Source organism: Pleurodeles waltl, chromosome 12 (assembly GCF_031143425.1).
Source record: "Pleurodeles waltl isolate 20211129_DDA chromosome 12, aPleWal1.hap1.20221129, whole genome shotgun sequence".
NCBI lineage: Eukaryota > Metazoa > Chordata > Amphibia > Caudata > Salamandridae > Pleurodeles > Pleurodeles waltl.
Genome location: NC_090451.1, coordinates 569,159,671 through 569,185,896, shown reverse-complemented (window position 1 = coordinate 569,185,896; position 26,226 = coordinate 569,159,671). Strand labels below are relative to the sequence as shown.

General features: G+C 48.1%; 1 protein-coding gene across 3 annotated transcripts in view; it reads right to left on the bottom strand.

Annotated features, from left to right (window-relative positions):
- The window catches only part of RIPOR1 (RHO family interacting cell polarization regulator 1), a 1,174,702-nt gene that overhangs the window by 898,749 nt on the left and 249,727 nt on the right, over positions 1 to 26,226 (bottom strand). For all 3 annotated transcript variants that reach the window (XM_069217674.1, XM_069217675.1, XM_069217673.1), the window contains exon 5: positions 1,084 to 1,107. In XM_069217674.1, the coding sequence (XP_069073775.1) occupies positions 1,084 to 1,107 (24 nt within the window). The remainder of the gene's footprint in view (positions 1 to 1,083; positions 1,108 to 26,226) is intronic.

The following is a 26,226-nucleotide window of genomic DNA, read 5'->3' as shown; positions in this document are numbered from 1 at the left end:
ATGGCTCAAATTAAGCACTGCCACAAAGGCATCCTAACGCCAGCTCCAGCTTAGACTGAAAATGAACTAAAAAGGAATTTTTTAACCATTTCCTAGAAGATAAGTAAGGAGCAATATATTTCAGATGACAGGAAAGAGCATTCCAATATTTTTCCACCAATACGTAAAAGCAACCCCCCACCAACCGTTTCGTATGTGACGTCTATCAAATGTACATTTGGGCCATATACAATCTTTATGTAAGGCTTTAAAACAATATAAGTTCCTTCATTAACTGTTTATCACCATTTGTTAACTATTGTTTTTGCTCATGTATAAAGCACTCCATTGCCTATTGGCCATGTTCTCACTGTAGAAAACTGCGTAAAAAAACACATTTCAGTTCTTTACACATCATACCTTCTCATCGCCCCTGGCTTTTCTCCAAAGTCATTCTCCGGTTCAAACTCTACAGAAATATTTTTAGATGCACATCTACAAAATGGCAGGGTTGTTTGGAAGGCAAATATAAAGAATGAACCCCTTCCTACGCCAAAGGTGACTGCATTTTCTAGTGCGCTATAAAGCCAGGTCATCTGGGGAATGTAAGTGCTATATGTTCACTCCTTTCCCTAATGTACTTTTATTCATGTGTCAAAGCATATCTCTCTGCCTTCTCCACAGTCCCTCTCTCATTCCCAACCATCCCCTCTTAAGTCCCACTCTTTTTATACTCTGCTTCTACATTTTTAACTCAAATTCCCATTCTTTACTACACTCACTCTCTCCCCCATCCTACTCTTCACCCTATCCAAACCTTTCCAGTTTGCCTTTTCTTCTTTTCTATGTATTTATACTACGCACACTACTCTAATAGGGGCTTCCTTTTCCATGATCTATCCAGTTTTTCTGTCATTGTTTCGAAAATTTCTCCTTTGCTCTACTTCCCTCTTTGCTTCTGCTTCCTTGTCTGTTCTCCGCCCCCTTCAGTCATCATACTTCACAAACGTCATCCCCTTTTTGCTTGGGAAGTGTATAGCACTTCTTAAGAGAGCACGGCATCCCGCTGAGGACAGACCACACAGCACATCACACGCAACCCACCTTGTCCAGGTCGTAGACAAAACCCTAGAAGAAAAGAAAAGAATATGTCAGACATACTCATCATTACCTAAACTTTTCAAAATCACCCCACCATGGTGCTCCACCAGGCTCTGACTGCACTCTCCCAGGATGCTAGTGGGAGGGAGCAGGAGGTAACAGAAAAGGGTAGCATTTCTAGCTCTATTTACGCATTGTGAGCCTGTAAAAGTGGCCTGGCATTTCTGATATGTGTGCAGGCACCGTTCAACTATTTTCATGTATCTGAGATACTAATTCCCATATTAAAAACAGTAATCATTTTGAATTTGAAATAGAAGTACATTATGACAGTTCTGATACTATCTCAGTTTGAAATATCTTGCTCGTGGCTGTGTAACGGAGGTGTAAGAAAATAAACAGTATAATACAAGGCCTTTCCAGACACAAAGATTAAGAGATCTAGAACTTCACTGATTTCCAGGTTCAAAAGAACCATTTGATCTCCAGCTGCTGGGAGTTCATCATCATGGGGCTAGAGAAAGCCAAGTATTTAGATATGGTGCACTGTAGAACATCTGCATGTAGTGAGATGTAAACGTCCTATATTGCATTATCCCTTTACAGGGCCTCTGGTGCTCTGTATTCGAACCACATTATGTGCTGAAATCCCACATTACATGTTGTCCCGTAATGTGTTGAGTATTAGTTCCCAAAAGTGCATCTTACCCTTACCAGGTGGCACGTTGAGAGCCAAGATACTCCTTACCTTGATGCTTGGAATGATAAATTCCCATGATATCACATATCATCCTCCTAACACTTTGCATGTCAAAACACAATAGAATTCTCAGTACACCGGTTATTTCCGTTTAGGAAAGGTATGGACATACAGATCTGTCTAGATCACTTCTGCATGCTCACCAAGTCTGAAAACAAAGTAACTGTATTTTGAGAGTTTTACTTTTTAAAAAGACAGTGACAAATGAGTACTCAGCTCAACTGTCCTTGACGGACGCAGTTAATGAATTTCCCTACAATGGTGTGTGAGGCCTTTTCTCTGGAACCTTCATACAACTCAATTTTAAGGTGAGTTAGATTGAGCAGTCAAAATATAGTCCAACAAATGATGGTAGGTTTGTCCTCAGATTATGATACAGTAATAACACAATAAAAATATAAAGTCAGAGGTATTAAATAAAATAACAATTTTTACATATAAAAACAACACAAAATAACAGGAAGCCTTGGCACTACTTGGACTCAGATGTGACTTCAGACAGTTGTATTGTGCTTCTGCAGAAAGGTGCTGCAATTCTTAATACACTGGCCTCCAAGTACTGTTACTCTTTGAGAAAGGTTCTTTAATTCTCAGCTGTTCTTGAAAACCTTTCGGTCTTGCTCATCATACTATATTTTGTTCTAGAGTCAGCCTTTAGTGTGGTCTCAAATGCAATGTGGTCCGGTGTGTAGTCCATGCCATTCCTTCATTACCATCTCAGACCAGAGTCTGAATATTTATGCAGTATGCTTTGGGTGTTGTCCATTTATGGGACTCTGTGGTCTGACTTGCTAGGTGTGAGGTTTCTTTGTTCACAGTCCAGTAAATGGAACAAACATTTCAGAACAGGATGATAGGAAGCACATTAAGTGTTTTAAACTGCCAAAACACACCACCCAAACATGTACTCGCAATCCCACTCACAAAATAAAATATTTTTATTACCCTATAAGCATCTGTTATTTGCATATAGTGCTTTGGATTCACAAACTGCATACTCCTGCTAGCTAGTGTTGGGCTCCGACGTTTGTAAGTTGTTCTTCTTCAAAGAAGTCTTTTGAGTCATGAGGTCTCAGTGACTCTTCCTCTGGTTGTGGATACACATGGGAACCTACTCCAGTGTTATATCGTTTTTTTTTTCAGTCATAGGGTCAGACGTGAAACATCACTGCTCCCGGTCTCCATGAGTTCATCAGTTCTAAACATGGGCTTGAAGTCCATTGCCTTCAATCCTGTTGAAAGAAGACTCTTCAATAAACTTCCTTCTGCTTACAGGCCTGCTCCTTGGCTTAGCCCTGGAGGCCCTGCAGGCCACCGTGCACTCCAGTCTACCTTCGGAGAATGAAGACACACTCGAGTTGATGGAAAAGACGTTCTTCAGAAGATGCCCACAGTACCATTCTAAATACCTTTAGATCTAACTTCATCCCATCTGCAATCTTTGACTCTCGTCAGAGCACAGCGAGAGCCGGCATAGGTCGTATTCAGCAGAACAGAAAACTGTGTCAGTGAAGAAACAGATGGTGGGTCCACAGCAGAATGTCAACATCCTCCTCTGAAACACTGAACATCTTCAGTGAGGCTGACACTTGTAAGTCACTTTATTCCAATGTCTGGGGATCAAACCTCCAGCCACAGGAATTCATACAATACTCTTCAACTTTTGAGAAAGCTGTATCCTTCCTTTATCTGGTGTAAAACTAAATCTGGAGCCATTTACAAAACATCCCACTGGTTCTAGTACTCAGGCTCTCAACACACACACACACACACACACACACACACACACACACACACACACACACACACACACACACACACACACACACACACACACACACACACTGTAAGTGCAAGGTCTGGGATTCACATACAATGGTGAATTTTACACAGGAGGGGTCAGCAGACTGTGCTCACTCATGACACAGAAGAAAAGGTCTGATAGTATTAAACATTCACTAAAACTCACTATGCTGCCACCGCTGCTTTTTGTGACTTACAGAGCATGAACAGTAGTACTATGCTTGATGGGAGGCATGCTGAGGATGCCCTCCAGGTCACAGGACGTTGAATTACCAAGGACAAGTCTAGACCTCTCCGCATAAGCTAGTCTTGCATGATGCTAGGCCCAAACAAAAATGAAGATACCAGTTTCACATACAGTCAAGCACTTGGGGCAGGGGTGAATGCCCATTGAACCCAACGGGGGATATCCAGTAGTAAAAGGGGTATAATCGTTCTTTTGTAAACAATATTTTTGTTCTTGCCAAGAAAATAATGAGAGAGATATAATGACTGTTTCATGAAAGAAAATGTGACTTCTCTTTGGTAACAATATTGCTGATGGATACATAATCTTTTTGCAGATTGCTCAACTTATGAATACTCAGCAGGCACTCTACTGGATTCATAAAACTCTTTTCTCCAGCAATACCTCTTCACCACTGGCAGATGGTACAATACAGCAGCGATGACACCGGAGTATGCTGGATACCAACTTGCCAGCTGGATTCAGATCGTCATATATATTCCACACCTCATCAAAGCTTGCAGAGAGGCACGGAGAGAAGAGCAACAATACAGCATATAAGAAATGTGTATACTTCGGGATCTAGTTATTCATGACACTTATTCACTTAGGAGGGGGGGCAGTGGGGAAATCTGCTGGAAGATTAATATAGTTACTAAAGGGAAATAACTTTTTCTCCAGATAGATATATCTTCCTGCAGATTCCTTACCTTATTAACAAGTCCCTATTTCCCTATTCAACACCCTTCAGGACATATAACTAAGTAGTGCCAGTTAACCAAGGCAATTATGCAGCCCAGCCGTGGCAAAGTTTCGGTTTCTGCTTTCTTGTGAGGCGAGGCAGTACTGTTTAAAAAACGTACGGGAAGATGAGCATACATTTGCCAGGCAGATGTCTGCTAACTGAGTGCCTCTGATAAGCGGCACAGAAGCAGCACTGAAAGCAACCCTTGCCCTAGTGGAGTTGGCATAAATACCCTCTAGAGTGATCATAATATAGAGGACCTCCCAAGGTGAACTAGTGTGTAAGGTCACCATCTTGCCATTTGGCCCTGGAGATACACATAAACAGATAAAAACATTCCCTCTGTCCCGGTAAGTGTGTTCAATGAAACAGAATACCATCTACCTTGGATCTAGTCTATGCAGCCACTTCTCTTTGGTAGCATAGGCGATAGGGAGGAGGGAAAAAATGGGAGAGAGATAGGCTGATCCGAATGAAAAGCAAATACAACTTTCACTAAAAAAGATGGGCAGAGGAGAAAATACTGTGAATTGTGTGCAAACTGAAAGGGACTAATACTAATTGACCATACCAGCAGAAGGAATTGTCACTAAGATAACAGGCTTTAAAATGCATTGCTGAAATAGGCAACTATGCATCAGCATGAAAGGAGGTGCCGTAAGAAAACTTAACATTATACACAAAAAAGTTTATCCTGGTAAGATCCTTTGTTTAGTGTATGCACTTGTCTTGAGAGTGACCCTTCATTGCTTGCTCATTTTGTTTTTTATAATGTATAAGATGTGGCAACAAAATATTCAAACCAAACATAGAGACAACAAACAGAATGAGAGGAAAAAAACGAACCTTTAAGAAACTTCGCCCCTAATGGTGAATTAAACAGAGAACACTGGTCAGGAAGGAACATGAATGCAGGCAAGGCAGGCAAACAGCCGTTAACAGTAGTCACTGCTAAACCTTACTGGGCAAGTCATAATGCAAAACAGATATCATCATAAAGGTTGTACACATTCTTAGTGGCATGATTAAAAAACTTGTTATAGTCCTGTGTGTCATGTGGATCTATTGCCATTCCTCATTGTGGCCATCTCATTAGTCAAATCAGACGGAGAGACAGGAGTGCAAAAATCGACTGCGTAAAAAAGCACATTCCCCACTAGCAGCATTCAAGACTTGTGCTCATTAGATGTGGAGCACTAGAGGCAAAGAACGTGTCAAGACTTGTGTTCAATGGATGTGGAGCACTAAAGACGAGAAAGGATAAGTTATGGTACATTTTGAGACAGGAGGGAGATAAGGCGCCACACTCTGCATACTAGACCCATTATTCTTGCTTCCTGGCCTGGTGTTGCACAGACTTGATTCCAGTGGAGGGTATTGTTGACAACAAGGAGGACTCATATCTTTCTGTGTTTGTGAAGATCCCAAGTGAGAGACTCGATCTATTAAGATTGTTTTGAGAGTAGCATGGCTACACTGCAGAACATGGTGGCCGCTCTGTGAGAGTGGTCCACCGCCCTTGCAGGCCATCCGTGTCAAACCGCTGCACCCCAGGACCTTATGCCGGGCTGAGCACAATGGCGGTTGCACTCATTGGCATCACCCAGATCGCCCGGTGGTCGTCTGGCACAGCAAGGCAGCACTCGCCACAAGCATGGTGCGCTACCGCGATTAAATTGAGGGAGAGGTGCTGCGATGGGCTGATCAGGTCCTGGGGGTGGATCGGTGGAGAACCTTAGCTGTTACCTAAAGCCCCCACTGCAACAGCACATTTCCCACATTGGCGAGGCCAGGGCAGAGACGTCCTGGTGAGGGGCTTGGCCAGTGCCCGGGGACCAGGCCCACAAACAACGGGACAGTAGGTGCCCGCCGGAGGGAGTTTTCCATCGGCACAGGCCTGTCATATCTTCGCCACATCGACTGCAAAGGAGGCAAAGGTTGCCAGGACCGAAAGACCTCGAAGTGGTTGACAACATGGGCTGACTAGTAACCGGTGAGTGCCAGTGGCAGCTCTTTTTCTGTGTGGGCCTGCCACCCCCTCATAGACTGCTGCACAGGAGAGTTCTAGTAGGGGTGGGGGCTTGCCGTGACTGCATTGTCAGTCAATACCCCCCTCATAGTAGACCTAACGTGTAGAGAGGATGGAGTGGGGAGGTGGTGACAGACATATTGGCCATTGGATGGTGTTCTGGAAGTGCACCAGCATGCAGGGGAGCTCAGGGACCCCCTGGTGAGGACAGTGTGGAGGTAGAAGAGCAAGGGGCAGCCCGTTGTCCTGTTCCTGCTGGCAGTGGGGGGGGGGGTCTCCCCTTCTTGGTGGCCAATAGGCAGCTGCGACTGGGTCTCACTGGATTTCCTGCATGGAGGGTTTGAGGGGTGGCCCGGTCCTGGACGTTTCTGTGCCTTGGCTACCTGCAGTCTCCATCGACTGAGATCTATGACTCTGGTGGTTCACGGCAGTGTAGGCCTTGCTGCAGGTCTTGGCCCGAGGGAGGGCAAATTTTGGACCTCCATGCCTTCTTGGCAGAGTGCACAGATTCACCACATATCCTGTTGTTGCTTGGAGGGAGGCCCTGAGAGAGAAACATTAGGGGGGTGGCCAGCCCCACCGACATCACGGTTGCAGCACTGCATGCGATAAACCAATATCCGCTCCTGCCCAAAGGAAGCCTGACAAATATGTCAAACATAATGCCCCTGTGGGAGAGGCGGGGAGACTGAGGTGGACAATGGAGTGGGTGATAATGCTCAGACATTGCCCATACTATAGGCTATACGAATCTCAAGGTCACTTTGGAAGGCATGAAGAACCTAAAAAGGACCTGGCGCTGATCCATCAAGAGGGTCATGAGCATCTCTGAGGGGGCGGAAGCTCCTACCAAGTTTATGTGGGACTGGCTGGTGAGCTAGGTTCCCAAGGAGGAAGTATCGGCCTAATTTACTGCTGAAAGTGCTCACAGGGCTGTGACTGCTAAGCCACCAGTGGGAGCCGCCGCATCCCTAGACAGTTCTTTGTAAGAGTGCTCAATTATGCTGACCGAGTCGCTATCCTCAGAGCGGCACAAAAGATGGATCACTTGTACTAATCTACCCCTGTGATGATTTTTCCAGATTAGACTGGAAGTTCAACTGTAGGGTCGCTCCTTTCAGGATGCCACACAAAAACTAAGATCCATGAGTCTTACCTACATGCTTTTGTTCCCGGCCTGCCTAAAGATCATTTCTTTAGAGCAAATCCCTTTTTTTGCATCACCAGAGGGAGCCTGGAACTGGATTGAGGAGTGCCCATTTCAACAAACTATCTAGCCCTCTGCACAGGGGGCATGATAGGGGATGGGGTGTGGGGGATGGAACACAGAGGGAATGGCACAAAGCTCTTTGCAAGAGGTCAAGATGCAGGGAGAGGAGAGCCCAATTGGTAGAGACCGTGCCTACTGGCGCAAAGAAGGACATGGCCACTTTGCCGACTGGCCACAGGAAGATACTGCAGGCCAGGAGCAGGAGCCGTTGATCAGCTCACAACCCAAAGACTGAGTGAATTTGTGGGTGATCTAGTTCAAGACTATCAGCAAGGGGGTTCGTAGTCTAACAGGACTAGTAGCTATGTTTCATTTTGTGTTGGGTTTTGTTCGGGAGGGGGGGGGTTCCGGCACAGGGGGTGATACACATCAGGTTAGCCCAGATGGCTAGGTCCTTAGTCGCATCACGACAGGTACCTCCAGTTCACAAAGTATTGGGGGAAGCGGTGGAGCGGGGGGGGAGATGGGAGTTTTGTTTCCTTTTTAGGCATAGGTGTTAAACAGAGGTGCACGTTACATACACAAGGGAAGTGGCCATAGCATTTTGATATGTGTTATATATACTAGACCCTATCTCATTAGAAGCCAGTGGCTCCAGACCCATGAGCCCAGCTACCCATAAAATAGTGTAGTGGAACATGAATGGGTTATTAGAAAAGATCAAGAGATGGGCAGTCCTTGAAGCAGCTATGAGGACAGAGGCAGACATCGCCCTGCTCCAAGAAACCCACCTCCTGGGCAATGTTCCTTCCTGGCTCGTAGGGGGTATTCCCAGGTCTACCATGTTGGCTTCCACAGGGGATCTAGAGACACAGCCAATTTCATTGGGAAACATACTCCAGTGGTGATTTCCAGGGTATGGCAGAAACACCTTAACCGTTTTGTGGTAATTACATCCACCATGCAGGGCCTTCTCCTGTCCTTCATAAGTACATATGCCCGCCCTGCTTACAGTAGGCTTTCTGTCTATTTTAGGGGATTTGGTGGTAGAACTGTCAGAGGCCCCGTGGATCCTCATGGAGATCTCAATAGGGGAAGTGATGTGAGTCTGGATCCCTCCGCTTCGGGGGTGGAGACAGACCCATGGTCCTTGCGACTTGTGTGCAATTTAAAATCTGGTTGACTTGTGGATGGCGCAGCACCCTACCAAACAGGACAACACCTTCTATTCCTGGGCTCATCAGTCCTTCTCTCTCTCCGTTACATACGCATAGTTGGGAATGTCATAGGGTGCTGGATGTCAGGCACCCTGCCAGTAGCTTGTCTGACCACTCCACAGTGGAGATGGTTTAGGCCTGGGACACAAAAGGCATTGGGATAGGTTGGAGATTGGATCAATGGTACCTTCAACAGGATGAATTTAGGGACATGTGCCAGCATCAGAGTCAGCGGTTTCTTGTCGATAATCGGGGTTCCATTTCCTCCTTGGGTGTGCTGTGGGAAGCTCCGAAAGCCACATTGAGAGGCCATATCCTCAGCTATGCTAAAGGCCACAGGGACAAATGTAAGCAGAAGGTCAAGTATCTAGAGGAGGGAATTTTAGATCTGGAGGATTGTTGCGCAAGCTTGGGACAGGAGTCCATATCAAGGGACTCATTCCACACACAAACTCTGCTTCAGCAGGAACTCATGCAAGAGGAGATGGAAGCTTGGATGGCAACTCACAGCAGAATCTACCAAAGGAGAGACATGCCAGCAAAACCCTGCACTGGCTCTGCACTCCCAGCGTGGCAGTGGCACTGGTGGCTTACCTGCTGTCAGGTAACAGGTCACGGGTGGTGGAGAGTGAGCCAATAGCCCGGGCCTTGTGACCTATTGTCAGGAATTGCATCAAGCTGACCTGCTGAGTTCGCGAGAAGATCTGCACCAATTTGTGCTTGATTTGTTATTGCCTTGTCTGTCACCAGATGACCGGATCTTCTAATAAGTTGACATCAACAGTAATAAGCTGCGTGCTGCCCTGGCCCAATTGCAGCATGGCAAAGCGCTCGGGCCTAATGGATTCCCACCAGACTAATGCCACTTGGTGTGGCCCCAGGCGGCCCACTGCTGCCGTAGATGTTTCAGGGGTCCCTCGAGGGGGGTAAACTACCTTCTGATCTCAGGACGGCCGATATTGTAGTACTCCTGAAGCCTGGTATGGACAGCACGTGTTGTGAAGACTTTTGACCCATCTCGCTCCTAAATACATAAGTGAAAATATGGGCCAAGATGTTGGACAGCTGTCTCAGGAAAGTTATTGAGAGTCTGGTTCTTCCAGACCAGTCTGGGTTCATGCCGCATTGGGCCACAAGCTACAACCAGAGGAAGGTACATAATGCAATGGCCTTAAGTGAGCAGAGAAATACGGGCCAGATGTTCGAAATTCTTGCATTGCCTTTCCTAAGTAGCGAATCCTAAGAAATTGCTACTTAGGCAACCCAAAATAGAATGTACAAAAATGGGGATTTTCTAATAGTGACTCCTGAAGAATAGGAATCACCATTAGAAATCCGCTATTTAAGAAAAGCTAAACCATTCGTTTCTATGGGCATAAAGGGAGAACTTAAGGGTCCTAGGCACCCCTGGTTTTGAATTTCCTAATCTGTGATTTCCTATTAGGAAATCACAAACTTGGAAATGCAAAACCCATTCATACCTCAAGGGCCTTTACGGATAGGTATGAATGGGTTTTGCATTTCCAAGTTTGTGATTTCCCAATAGGAAATCACAAATTAGGAAATTCCAAACCAGGGGTGCCTAGGACCCTTAAGTCCTCCCTTTATGCAAAAGGCGATGTACATGTAATGTGCACAAATGCCCTAGGGGCATTTGCGCACTACATGGCACTTTAAGAAATGTATTTTTAATGCATCTTTTAACCTTACACATGGTTACCATCAACTTGGAGTCAAATCCTAAATGACCATTTTTCATTTAGGGAATTCTTTGTACATGTTCTTAGGAAATCACAAGTAGGAAATCCCTATCTGTGATACCCTATTGGCCTTTGTATATCTGAAAAAACTATTTAGTATTTCTTAATGGACCGAAATTGCAATTTGCAAAGTTCTCTCCACTGGAGGCTCAGCTTCTCCTTACAAACATCAAGGAGCACAAGTTGTTGCAGACTTATAAGATATTGCTAAGGAATTTGCCTGATCCCAATGATATTGTCACAGAGGGCCAGAAAGGGGGAACTCAGTGAACTTGACGATGGTGACTAAAGGGAGGCAGAGGAGACCCCTGGAGAGGAGGTAATAGGCTTGCAGTTTCAGCATTTACAGCTGAACCTGATCCATCATGTATACTACACCAGTGCCCAGCTCCATCATATGGGTTGATAGCTGACAGTGGTGCATGCAATGCGGGAGCTCCTTGGGAAATTTATCCCACACGTTCTGGCATTCTCATGTTCTTTCCTATTTTCTGGGAGGGGTTTCTGGCATGGAAGGAGGTGGCGGCTCCTTTTTTGAGGTTTGGGCCGAGGGCATGGACTTTTACCTGGGCATGGAACACCCCATTTACAAGGCAAGAGGTTGTCCTAAGAAACACTACAAGATGTGGAAGGGATGGGCAGATGTTATAGGCATACACTTAGGGCCTTGTCCAGATACACCATGGACTCACAGGGGCACACTAGGTCAACACAGGAGGGAGGCAAGTGGGATGAGGGAGAGGGTGTGGGAGTGGGATGGAGGCACTGACTCCATGACTGCTCTGGTTCTGCCTTATGAATGATTACATTTCGTTCCAATATTGATGTGCTCTATTATTATTCACAATGCTGTGCAATGTACCTGTAAAGTGAGACACTGATTTCACCTTTGTCGGAAAATTTATAAAAAGCTTTTTTGTTTTTTTTAAAAAAGAGACTGTTTTGAGAGAAAGTGGTGCTAAGAAGAAAAGATACCAAAAATCTTGAGGCTTTCCATCAAAGAGTACCCTCTGGTCAGATTCAAGTATCTCCCCCAATAAGACTTTTATTTTAGAGCAAGGAAACCAAGGGAAAAGTGAAAATCACAACAAACCAAAATTATTGTAGATAATCTAACTGTAGATTCATTACTTTCACAACAATCACTAGGTGCCAGGCTGGATCCAGAGGTTTTCAAAGTAGTGCTCCAGAGCACTACTAGATGGCACCATGCAGCTCTGCACTGGCCTTCTTCTGCCCAAGAAGTCACAAAGTGGAGCCGCAAATAAGCGCCATGCCCACCCATTGTCGTCAGTTTTCTTGTTAGACCCTCCCCGGATCCTCGGATGAGGAGAACAAACAACTGGAGGTACCAGATTGTTGGTCTCTAATTTAAGATATTTTTAGATGGTAAAAAGGAGGCCACTCTACAGAAGCGGGAGATGGGATGGCGGTGAGCAATCTCTGGTTAGATAGGTTATCCACCAAAAAAGAGCACTACTAAACATATGTATCTTGTTCCTATCCATACATTCTAATCATAGATTCATCACCTTTAGAATAGATACTGAATTAGAACCTCCCAAAGGTGCAGGGTGGAGGATTTGTGGCCTCAAACCGAAAAGACCTGCAGAACTGAAAGAGAGAAAAGACTCTTCAATCATACTTGGCTATCAAGGCCGTAGTGCTTTGTGAACATGTGCACTGACGCCCACATCGCAGCCAGACCTATGTCAAGAACAGGCACGCCCCACACGCAAATGGAAAGGTAGCAGCCTTTGTCCTGGTAGAATGAGCCCCTCAGTCCTTTAAGGGGTGCTTCTTGGCCAATGTTTTACATTAGAGCCCTTTAACATCTAATGTGTGAAAGGCTTTTTCAGCTATATGGTCTGGATGAGAAGGAAAGGGGAGACAACAGTTCTAAGGACTATCTGCATGAATCTAAAAGAAGGGTTCCCTTAAAGTGAGAGGCTGGAGCTCATTTATGCTTCTTAGAGAGGTGATAGCTATAAGGAAAGCTAGCTTTAAAGAAAGGAACAGGGAAAAAAAATGCAGTGGCTCAAACGGGGGATCCATGAGTCTTGCAAAAACTACCCTGAGGATCCAGAGGCTGGTGGAACTCTAGGTGGAAAAACCCTTTTACGATCTTCCATAAAGACTTTAGCGATAGAAATTCCTAACAGTGAGAAATGTTGGATGTTTTGCATGTATGCAGCAATAGCAGCAAGGTGTAGTTGTATGGAAGTATATGTTAACCCTGATATTTACAGGGGAAGCAGGTAACAGACAATGTCCTGGGACAGCTGGTTTGAGGGGATCCAAATAAGGGGAGGTGCAATAGTGGACAAACAGGACTACAATGTGAGCCCAAAGCAGCCCTGACAAATTTTGTCAGACCAGCCCCTGTACGGTGCATTGTGAGTGATCACAGTAAGAGATCCTTACCACAAAAATGGGATTTGGGGGCATTCTCCCCACAAGAAAATTTGAAAAAAATGGCGCATGCTACAACACATTTTTTATTATATATGTAATTATACTAATTTGGAAAGTAGCATAAATTATGGCTTTAGAGTGAAGCAAGATATCCATTCATATCCATAGATCACAGACATTCATACAGAGGACACCAAGAAAACACAGACCAGAGATTAGAGAATCAGAACACAAAAAATAAGACAGACCAGTTCTCATACAGTGAATAGCATGTGAGGACACCAAGTTGGCCTGACCACTTCACAAGAGTTTGGCAGTGGTTCGCCGCCAAGGACATTTGGAAAAAATGGTGCATTCGTACAATGTTTCATAATATATTTAATTATTTAACTGCTAAACCATAGTAAATGATGATTTTACAGTGACTGCATAAAAATAATACATTTATGCCATTTTAACATAAATCTATAACACAGACCCATGAGCCCGGCACTACAAATTATGTACAAGTTGCTTACCTTCGGTAATGAAATATCTGGTAGAGACATATTCTAGTTGCAGATTCCTTACGTTTGAATTTCCCACAGGCGTCAGACTGGATCCGGAGACTTTTCTTCGAGCAATACCCTTGCGCGTCGGTTGACTCCGCAGGCATTGTTGGCGTCGTAGTCGCTGTGATGATGTTGGGAGTATTACATAGATGTCACCTCAGCGCAGTGACGTCCGTTTCGTTTAACTACTTTCCATGCCAAAGCGCAGACCCACTAAGAACACTGAGACTGGTGAGCCAAAGCTAAGGACCGGAAGGAAGGAATCCCTGTCCCTAGAAATCAGTTTGCAAGCGGGGAGGATGGGTGGCTCGCTTTTCGGGAGGATAAGCCCGTAACTGCACTGTGTCCAGAACAGCTCCAATGAAAGGGAGCGTCTAAGAGGGAGTCAGGTGTGCCTTCGGCACATTTATAGTGAACCTCAGCGCGTGCAGGAGGTTCGCTGTAGATTAAAGGTGGGAGATGATTTTCTGGGGCGAGTCCGCCTTCAACAGCCAGTCGTCGAGGTGGGGTAGGACTGAGACCCCTAACCTGCGCAGATGAGCTGCAACCACCGCCATCACTTTCTGAACACCCGAGGGGCTCTGGTAAGGCCAAAGGGGAGCACGGTAAACTGATGGTAACGTCTGTGGCAGGCAGGATGGGGATGTGGAAATAAGCGTCCTCCAAGTGCAATGCTGCCATCCAGCCTCTTGGGTCTAAGGCAGACAGAACCTGAGCCAGGGTAAGCATTTTGAATTTCTCCTTTTTTAGGAAGTATTTGAGGTCCCGAAGGTCTAGGATAAGACGTAAGCTCTTATCCTTTTTTGACACCAGAAAGTAATGGGAATAACAACCACAACCTATTTCTGGCACAGGGACCGGGACCTTCTCTATAGCTCCCTTGGCCAAGAGAGGCACGACTTCCTGGTGGAGAAGTACCAAATGATCCTCCGGGAGTTAGCTGAGTGATGGAGGCATGGCTGGTGGGGCAGATTCAAAAGGAAGGGAGCAGCCTTTTTGAACGATCTGCAAAACCCACATGTCCATAGTGATGGATTCCCAGTGGGGCAGGTGATGACAAATCCTGCTGTCAACTGGATGGGAGTGAGGGGAAAGACTAGGAGGGTTTGGAGGCTGCAGCAGGGGCAGAGGTGGACTGGGCAGACCTCTGGTTCCCTGTCCCACGTCCACAGGGATTCCGCGTCCCGGCCATGTAGCAGCTGAATTGCATGGGTGGCACGGCGGGGGATGCGACAGGGAGCCCTTTCCGTGGCCACTGCTGGGGGCGAGGGGCAGCGGAAAGACCAAGGGACCACGCCGTAGCCTGGGAATCTTCGAATCTTTCCAAGGCTGAGTCCGCTTTGTCTCCATAGAGATTGGAGCCATCAAAGGGCATGTCCATGAGAGACTGTTGGACATCCCCAGAAAAACCAGAAGTATGCAACCAGGTGTGGTGTCTCAAGGCCACTGTTGGAGCAACCGATCTGCCCAGAGAGTCGGTTGTGTCGAGCCCACATCGGATCGTGAACTTCGCTGCATCTCTCCATTCGTTGACAGCTTTGGAGACATTAGCACTGGCCTCGTCCAGTATCTGCGGCAGGACTTGCGCAACCGTATCCCACAGAGAGTGGTTATAGCGGCCCAAAAGGCATGCGGTGTTCACGGCCCGCAGCACAAGACTGGAGGAAGAAAACAACTTCTTCCAAAATTGTTCCAGCCTTTTTGATTCCCTATCCGAGGGATGCGGAAGGGAATGTGCCTGAGGAAGAGGAAGCCTAGATGACAAGGCTCTCAGGCATGGGGTGTTGAGAGAGGAATTTAGGGTCATTCAGAGCGGGCCAATGGAGGCATGCGATAGTCCTATTCACAGGAGCCCCTGTGTTGGGTTTAGACCAAGTACCCAAAAGGACATCGGTAAGAGCTTCATTGAAAGGTAAAAGGGGCTCAGATGTGGAAGGCCCTGGCTGAAGCAGCTCTGTCAGGAGGTTGGACCTGACCTCTACAGTAGGTAGCTCAAGGTCAAGGACCTCGGCCGCCCTACTGACCACCATACCATAAGGTGCTCCATCCGCCGTAGCCAAGGTAGGAGAAACCAGCATCTGGAGAAGTTTCCAGTCCACTGGCTTTGCCCAATTCCTGTGCCCAGTCCAAAGATGGGTCATCCTGGTACTGATAAGAGTCCAGGGACCCCTCCAATCCTTCCCCAAGTTCATACCCATAGGAAAAAGGGTCCAAATCTGACCTGGGGTGAATAGGTCCCATCGAAGACAGAGGTGGCCGATGCCGCTCCGACTCTGAGCCGTCGGGGATAAGAATCAGGTTGACATCGATAGTGAGCACTGCTGACGTCGGGAGCATCGACAATCGACCCGGTGCCGGGGAAAGTCTCAGTGGTGCAACTGGCACCGATGCGGATCTGCAAGTGGAACCGGAGGGGACCTCGGTGGCAGGAGCCTAAGCCGCCAGCGCAGAACCCGAAGGCCCCTCAACCGAACCCCTTGGGCCTGAAAGCGCAGTATCGGGGTCGGTCTGCCCCAAGATGAGACGCATGGCCTCATAGAACTCCTTAAGCTGGGCGGGGGTCGTTCCGGCTCCTGGAAACTCGGGGAAGCTCGGAGCAGACCAAGAAGCAGGCTCTGAGGACATAGGCCTTGAGGGTCGACGCTCCTACGCGTCGCATCAACCGAGCGACGGGGCAAAGTCGAAGTGCAATGAGACCGCTTCAACTTCTTCTTCTAACCTGCACCCGAAGATTTTAAAGAAGACGCGTGGTGATGGCTCTGCAAACGGTCTTGATAACTTCTTCTCGAGCGAGACCGGGACATATGCAGCACTTGGAGCATGACTTTGGGTCGTGGTCGCCCTCGAGACACCACAAACAAACCAGATGTGGATCTGTCACCGTCATCATGTGGTGACAGTCCTCGCATGGCCTGAACCCAGTCTTCTGAGACATTCTCGATGCACCTACAATTCACTAGAAAACTCGACAAAATGGTAGAAATCGGTCAAAAAGAGACCAGGGTAGCTCTCTCTGGATAAGCGCGCAGAGCGGAAAGAGAAGAACTGACGTCACTGCGCTGAGGTTGCGTCTATGTACTACGCCAACGACAACCGCGGAGTAGACCAACGCCACCTACTGACACGCAAGGGTATTGCTCTAAGAAAAATCTCCGGATCCAGTCTGATGCCTGGGTGAAATTCTAAGTTAAGGAATCTGCAACTATAAGTCTCTATCAGATAGGTAGGTTAAAGTTTACTGAGGTACGCTAATTTTACAGAGCATGAAAATAGGCTTATTTCACAGAGCAAGACTGTGCTGACCGAGAAACATAAGGTGACTTGGAAATTAATATACAGCTTTAAGACTCCTTCAGACTGTTTGCTGGTTTATCCAGATGAGCATTGTAACTGCCAACCATATCCACACAGGTGCCATTGTTGCAGCATTTGGGGCGGGGGGGGGGCGCTACTGGGGCCACAGTCATCTTCAGTGATTCCACATAGGACTTTCAGAATTCCTGGTGGACGGGAAGGCATGTAAGGTTGTAAGGAAATGCCTCCTTGGCATGGTTACCCCCTGACTATTTGCCTTTTGTTGATGCCAGTTATGATTGAAAGTGTGCTGGGACACTGCTAAACAGGCCCCAGCACCAGTGTTCTTTCCCTAAACTGTACCTTTATTCCTACAAAAGGCACAGCCCTGGCACACAGATAAGTCCCTTGTAAATGGTACCCCTGGTACCAAGGGCCCTGATGCCAGGGAAGGTCTCTAAGGGCTGCAGCATGTCTTATGCCACACTGGGGACCCCTCACTCAGCACATGCACACTGCCTCACAGCTTGTGTGTGCTAGTGGGGAGAAAATGACTAAGTCGACATGGCACTCCCCTCATAGTGCCATGCCCACCTCACACTGCCTGTGGCATAGGGAAGTCACCTCTCTAAAGGCCTTACAGCCCTAAGGCTGGGTGCACTATACCACAGGTGAAGGCATATGTGCATGAGCACTATGCTCCTACAGTGTCTAAGCAAAACCTTAGACATTGTAAGTGCAGGGTAGCCATAAAGAGGCTATGGTCTGGGAGTTTGTCAAACACGAACTCCACAGTTCCATAATGGCTACACTGAAATCTGGGAAGTTTGGTATCAAACGTCCCAGCACAATAAATGCACACTGATGCCAGTGTGGAATTTATCGTAAAATGCACCCAGAGGGCATCTTAGAGATGCCCCCTGAATACCAGTCCAACTCCTAGTGCTAGGCTGACCAGTTTCTGCCAGCCTGCCACAACCAGACGAGTTTCTGGCCACATGGGGAGAGTGCCTTTGTCACTCTGTGGCCAGGAGCAAAGCCTGTACTGGGTGGAGGTGCTTCTCACCTCCCCCTACAGAAGTGCAACACCTGGAGGTGAGCCTCAAAGGCTCATGCCCTTTGTTACAGCACCCCAACACATCCCAGCTAGTGGAGATGCCCGCCCCTCCGGCCATTGCCCCCACTTTTTGGCGGCAAGGCTGGAGGGGATAATGAGAAAAATAAGGAGGAGTCACCCACCAGTCGGGACTGCCCCTGAGGTACCCTGAGCTGAGGTGACCCCTGCCTTTAGAAATCCTCCATCTTGAGATTGGAGGATTCCCCTAATAGGATTACGGATGTGCCCCCCTCCCCTCAGGGAGGAGGCACAAAGAGGGTGTAGCCACCCTCCAGGACAGTAGCCATTGGCTACTGCCCTCCTGACCTAAACACACCCCTAAATTTAGTATTTAGGGGCGACCCAGAACCCAGGAAATCAGATTCCTGCAACCTACACAAAGGTGAAGGGCTGCCTACCTGAAAGCCCTGCAGAGACGACAACTGACTTGGCCCCAGCCTTACTGGCCGGTCTCTAGACTCAAAAAACCTGTACAGCGCCGCATCCGACAGGGACCAGCGACCTCTGAAACCTCAGAGGACTACCCTGAGCCGAAGGACCAAGAAACTCCCGGGAACAGCAGCACTGTTCACCCACAGGAACATTTTTGCAACTTTGAAGCAACTTTTAAAGAACTCACTCTCCCCGCCAGATGCGTGAGACATCCTCTGCACCAGACGCCCCCGGCTCGATCTCCAGAGAACCAATACTGCAGAGAGGACTCCCAGACGACTGCGAACATGTGAGTAAAGTGAGACGACCCCCCCAGCACCCCCACATCGACGTCTGCAGAGAGGATCCAGAGGCTCCCCCTTACCGCAATTTCCTGGAACAAAGAACCCAACGCCTGGACCACGCACTGCACCCGCAGCCCCCAGGATCAAAAGGAACCAACCTCCAGTGCAGGAGTGACCATCAGGCGACCCTCTGCCTAGCCCAGTCGGTGGATGGCCCGAGAAGCCCCCCTGTGCCCTGCCTGCATAGTTAGGGTGACCCCTGGGTCCCTCCAATGATTTCTACAGAAAACCCGACACCAACTTTGCACACTGCACCCGGCCGCCCCTGTGCCGCTGAGAGTGTGTTTTGTGTGCCTGTTTGTGCCCCCCCCCCAGTGCTCTACAAAACCCCCCTAGTCTGCTCTCTGAAGACGCAGGTACTTACCTGTTGGCAGACTGGAACTAGAACAACCCTGTTCTCCATAGGCGCCTATGTGTTTTGGGCCCTCCTTTGACCTCTGCACCTGACCTGTCCTGTGTTGCTGGTGCAGTGACTTTGTGGTTGCTTTGAACCCCCAACAGTGGGCTGCCTATGGCCAAAAGAACTGAACTTGTAAGTGCTTTACTTATCTCAGAAAATTAACCTTACTTCCCTCCCCCAGGAACTGTTGATTTTTGCACTGTATCCACTTTTAAAATAGCTTATTGCCATTTTAACCTATACTGTGTATGTTACTGCTCTAATTCAAAGTTCCTTACTTACCTGTGTGGAGCACCTTGCATTTTATGTATTTACTTCAAATCTTCAATCTTGTGGTTCTAAAATGAATTGAGAAAATATATTTTTCTATATAATAACTATTGGCCTGGAGTTAAGACTTTGTGTGTGTGTGCCCCATTTATTGCCTGTGTGTGTACAACAAATGCTTACCAGTAGCCTCTGATAAGCCTACTGCCTGACAACACTACCACAAAATAGAGCATTGGAATTATCTAATTTTGCCACTATCAACCTCTAAGGGGAACCCTCGGACTCTATGCACACTATCTCTCACTTTGAGATAGTATATACAGAACCAACTTCCTACAAAGGTCCAAAGGTCCAATCAGGTCAACATAGGAGTTGCTTTGGCAAGAATGAGACTAGTATTCATCAATGGCATAGTTGTACAAGTTACTTACCTTCAGTAACGATATATCTGGTAGAGACATATTCTAGTTGCAGATTCCTTACCTTTGAATTTCCCCAGGCGTCAGCCTGGATCTGGAGAATTTCTCTTCCAGCAGTACCCCTGCGTGCCGTTAAGTGGCGTTGGTCGACACCATGGGCGTCGTTGTCGGTTTGATGATGTTGCGGTCATACATAGGCGCCACCCCGGCGTGCTGCCGTCAGTTTCTTTTCACAACTTTCCACGCCAGTAGCACGGAGCCATGAAGAACACTGAGAATGGTGCGCCAAAACTAGGGCCCTTAGAGGGAAGTACCTGTCCCTAGAAATCAGTTTGCTGTGCGGGGAGGATGGGCAGGTCAGTAAGAAATCTGCAACTAGAATATGACTCTACCAGATATATTATTAAGTAACTTGTACATATGATAGAGATTTCTAGTTGCAGATTCCTTACCTTTAAATAGATACCCGAGCAATACCATCCCCGGTGGTGGGCTGCAAACTATGATCACACCAAACTATCCTGCAGGACTGAATGGCCAAAATAGTCGTCCCTGCGGACCTGACTGTCCAGGCAATAGTGCTTGGTGAACGTATGTAAGGATGCCCATGTTGCAGCCTGACAGATATCCAGGACTGGAACTCTTCGTGCTTACGCTGTGGTAGCAGCAGTTGCTCTGGTAGAATGAGCCCACAAACCCTCAAGGGGTTGCTTTTTCGCTAAAGCATAGCACATCTTGATGCAGAAGACTACCCATCTTGAGACTGGCCTTTTGCACCACCTTCGCTTTCTTCGCACCCACACATCCCACAAAGAGTTGATCGTCCACCCGGAAATCTTTGGTACAATCTAGATAGAACGCCAATGCTCTTTTTGGGTCCAGACGGTGGATTCTTTCCTCCTCACGAAAGGGATGTGGGGGTGGGTAAAAAGTAGCAAAGGTGACAGATTGGCCTACGTGAAAAGGCGTTACTACTTTGGGAAGAAGGGAAGCCCTGGTACGAAGCACCACTTTGTCAGGATGCACTGCTAGGAATGGTGGCTTCGAAGAAAGAGCCTGAAGCTCACTTACTCTGGAAGCAGAGGTGATGGTAATCAAGAAAGCTGTTTTAAGGGTTAAGAGCCGTAAAGGAGAGTAGTGGAGTGGCTTAAAAGGGGCACACATGAGTTATGTGAGGACCAAGTTTAAATCCCTCTCGGGCATGATGAACGGGACGGGAGGAAACATATGAGTGAGGCCTCTAAGAAACCTCCCAACAATGGGAGATTTGAAAAGAGAAGGTTTGTCTGCTAGCCTTAAGAAGGCAGAGATCACAGACAAATATACTTTGAGGGTGTCCAGAGTAGTGCCCTGCTGGGCAAGAGAGAGAATAAAGAGGAGAACCTCTGAGAGAGGTGCAGAGAGGGGGTCAACAGAGTTGTTGATACACCATGTCTCAAATTTCTTCCAACCACAGGCGTATACCATTTTGGTGGAGGGACACCTGGCTGCCAAGATGACATTACAGTCTTTGGGTGGAGGGTCAAAGCCGTAAACTGTCGCCGCTCAATCTCCACGAAAGGAGGTGGAGACTGGATAGGTTCAGGTAGATAAACCATCCCCTGCCACTGCGGCAGACGATCCTCCCACAGGGACAGTCTGATCGGAGGATCGGTGGTCATGCTTAAGAGCTCGGGATTCCAGACTCTTCATGCCGAGTACAGAGCTACCAAGATTACTTGGGCCCGGTCTTGCCTGATCTTTTTCAGAACTCTGGGCAGAAGTGGTATCGGTGGGAAGGCGTACAGGAGGCCAGAGTTCCACTCATGATGCAAAGCGTCGCCAAGCGAGTGCAGCCTTGGGAAGTCCAACCCAAAAAACAGCTGACATTGCGTGTTCTCTGTGGAGGCGAACAGCTATAACGAAAGCTCTCCCCACTGCTGAAAGAGACCTTGCACCACAAATGGCTGAGTTTGTCTGCTCTGGCGTTCAGAGAGCCCACCAGATCTTGAACCGTCAGGGAAATGCCCTGGAATTCTAGCCATGTCCAGACGCGAAGAGCCTCTTGACAAAGAGTCCACGATCCCACTCCGCCCTGCTTGTTGCAGTACCACATGGCGATGGTGTTGTCGGTGAACACCTGCACCACTTTCCCTTTGAGAGAGGGAAGGAATGCTTTCAATGCAAGTCGGATCGCCCGGAGCTCCAAAAGGTTGATGTGGAGCACAGACTCTACCAGAGACCAGAGGTCTCTTACCTCCACCTCTCCCATGTGGCCGCCCCATCCCAGGAGTGATGCATCTGTCAGCACTATGAGATCTTGTTAGGGAAGGGAGAGGGATCTGACGTTGACCCAATCCTGATTCGACAACCACCACTGCAGGTCTTACGCAGTTTCCTCTGAGATGTGAACCATGTCAGAGAGATTCCTCTGATGCTGTGCCCACTGGAACTTCAGGTCTCACTGCAGAGTCCGCATATGCCATCTGGCATGTTGGACCAGCAGGATGCAGGAGCCCATGAGGCCCAGCAGACTCAGAGTCACTCCCCGAAATCCAGGATAGAGGCTGAAACATCTGTATCATAGCCCGGATATCCTGTACTTGCTTTTTGGGAGGATAAGCCCAAAACTGTACTGTGTCCAGAACAGCTCGGATGAAAGGGAGCATCTGAGAGGGAGTCAGGTGTGACTTTGACATGTTGATAGTGAACCCCAGTGAATGCAGGAGGTTCGCCATAGTCTGGAGATGGGAGACGACTTTCCGGGGCGTGTCTGCCTTCAACATCCAGTCATCGAGGTAGGGGAAGACTGGGACCCCTAACTTGCGCAGATGAGCTGCAACCACTACAATCACTTTCGTGAGCACCTGAGGGGCACTGGGAAGGCCAAAGGGGAGCATGGTGAACTGAAAGTGCTTGTGACTTACCACGAATCGTAGGTAACGTCTGTGAGCCGGCAGGACGGGAATATGGAAATAGGCGCCCTGCAAGTCCAATGCAACCATCCAGTCTCCAGGGCAATAAGGACCTGAGCCAGGGTTAACATCTTGAACTTCTCCTTCTTAAGGAAGAGATTGAGGGACCGGAGATCTGGGATAGGGCGAAGATCCATGTCCTTTTTGGGCACCAGAAAGTAATGGGAATAGCAACCACGACCTACTTCTGGCGCAGGGACCCACTGTCAGGGTAGGTGTCCAACCCACTGGTATCACCCAAATCCTGTACCCAGTCCAGTTCAGGTTCAAGCTGGTCTTCTAAAGGGTCCAGCGACCCCTCTACACTATCCCCGTATTCATTCCCATAGTAATAGGGTTCAGGATCAACCCTGGGGACAGCAGAGCATTGTTCCAGCTCTGGGTCGTCGGGAATGAGTATAGAGTCGACGTCGATTGTGGGTCCAATCAGCGCCGGGAGTGTGGATGTCTGACGCTGACATCGGGAAAGGTCGCATTGGCACCACCGGCATCGGTACGGATCCGGAAGCGGACCCTGAAGTGCCCTCCGGAGTCGGGACCGAAGTTGCTGACTTTGAACCCGAGGGGGCCCTCACCGACTCACCTGGGCCGGAAGGCGCCGAGGCTGGGTGGGTCTGCCCAAATATGAGGCGCATGGCCTCAGAGAACTCCTTTAGTTGGGCAGGGGTAGGCCCGGCTCCCAGAAATTCAGGGAGGCGCGGAGCGTACCCAGACTGAGGCTTCGAAGACGGACGCCTCGTGCATCAATGCTCTACCTGTGTCATGTTGTGCAAGCGACAGGGCGAAGTCGAAGAATTTTTCGTCTTCTTCTTCTTACCCAACTGTCCAGATGACTTGGACAATGAAGAATGGTGGTGACTCAGCAACCGGTCTCCCGACCTTCCTCTCGAACGGGACCGGGAACGACGCGGTGTCGAGTGTCGGGCTGCCGTGAGCTTCAGGGACCGCTCCCTCAAAGCTTTCAGGTTGATGGCCCGACACTCGGAGCACGACTTTGGGTCGTGCTCCAGACACCAGAGGCACATGAGGTGCGGATCTGTCACCGACATCATGCAGTGACAGGAGTTGCAGGGCTTAAATCCGGTCTTACGGAGCATCCCTCGATGCATCAAAAATCGTCAAAAATGAATTAGACAAAGGCCCTCATTATGATCTCGGCTGTAAAAACCGCTGAGATCAGCACTGGCAGTCAACAGAACACCACCAGTGTGACTGACCCCCGCCGGCCGTAAAAAAGCAGGGAAATGGGCTGTAACATTGACAGCGGCCAATGTTGGTGTGCGGCGGGTGCAGCAGCACCCGTTGCGCAGATCACTGCCCGTAAAACGGGCCTAGCCTTTCCCTGGCGGCGAGAAAAGGCTGGCGGAATGGGCCGTAAATCGGGCAGTGACCTGCGCGATGGGGCACTGCACGGGGGCCCCTGCACTGCCCATGCCAAGTGCATGGACAGTGCAGGTGCCCCCAGGGGGGCCCCAAGATACTCATTCCACCAGCCTTTCCCTGGTGGCGAGAAAAGGCTGGCGGAATGGGTATTACCCAGAGGGCAGCGCTGCCCTGTCGGATAGGAATACATCGCCCCGTCAGCATTACCTCTGGTGGTGTCTTCCGCCGTGGGGTTTTGGGCGGTACATTATATGGCGGTCTGGCCCGCCATGCCGAATGGCGGCCCAGACCTCTATGTACATAATGAGCCCCCATATGTTGTAGTTAGTCAAAAAATGACTGGGGTAGCTCTTCTCCGGATCTGCGCGTAGGCTGGTGCGGAAAGAAAAGAACTAACGTCAGTGAGCCAGGGGGATGGCAACCACAACACCAACACGGAGTTGACCGACGCCACCTAATGGCGCTCAGGGGTACTGCTCGAAGAAAAAGTCTCCAGATTCAGTCTGACACCTGGGGGAACTCAAAGTTAAGGAATCTGCAACTTGAAGTCTTTATCAGATACAGTTTTTGCCCTCAAACCCTGGTGGGCACGCACATACTTAGCCTTCCACAAGGCTGTGGCATTTGGCCCCATTGTGACACTGATTTATCTGGCCCTGGTCCACCTCTGCCTCACAGTAGCTGCCTGTGTAACCTTCCATGCAGATGTACTGGTGTGTGCTCCCAACATTAATGTACAAGCTTTCATGTTCACAAAGCCTTTTCACTCTCACTCCTCTTCTGCCAGCTGCCACCATGCAGGACATACTAGGGATCTCATAGTATAGACCAGTCAATCTCCGGGGACATTCACACTTGAAGGAAGCATCAGTTTGCTTTGCCGGACCACTATATAGGTACAGAGATCTGCTACAACAGTCCAAGTAGTTCTGGTACTGGCCGCCTGTATAACCCTTTTGGCAGCTAGAGCAATATGACTCCATTTTGTCTATGCACACCCTTCAGTTCAGACAAGTGTGGAACTCACATTTGTCTATTTTGTGCTGACAGTTTGAACCTGAGAAGGTGCAGATGTAGGCATTGACAATGTCTATGCAAGTTCAGCCATTGAAGCATAAGCTGGCTGTGCAGTCCTGCGTGATGTTTTCACAGTGAATTCCAGCATAGCCTGGCAGACACATCAAGGTGTATTATATGTGGACGAGCCACTGAAAGCTCGAGTCAGGATCGGCCTGCCTCTGGTTTAGAGCTTGAGGTCCACTTGAATCATTGATCCCAAAATGAGCTGTGCTTCTATGTGGAATCCGCATGCCACTCATGCTCTACCCCAGACAAGAATTGGAGACAAACATTCTTTTATGTAGATCAGAAGGGATAAAGAGATACCCGTCTAGCAGCTAAACTGCACAATATGGAACAAAAATGTGATCAATCCTAGCTGCCCTTCTCCTAAATTGTGTGATCCTAGGCAAATGTTTTATTTTACTGAACCTCATTTTCTTCATTATCACACATGAGGGTACCTTCAAATAGGTGACCTCAGGATGTACACTGATGATTAATAGACAATAATGTTGCACCATGTAATCCAGGCCTTCTTTAGATTATACAAAACTGACTTGCCTCCTAATCCACTAAAGGCATTGACGTGGGGGAGATGCTTTTAAGTTTATGCTGAAAAACTATCAATTTTACTAAATGCCCTCCTTACATTTGTTTCAAGTCATTCACATTCTGTATGTGTGCCTCCATTCTCGTCCAGGCTCGAAACATACTCTTTCTTGTTGAGATCATATTTGGTCCCTGCTCAGTCTGGT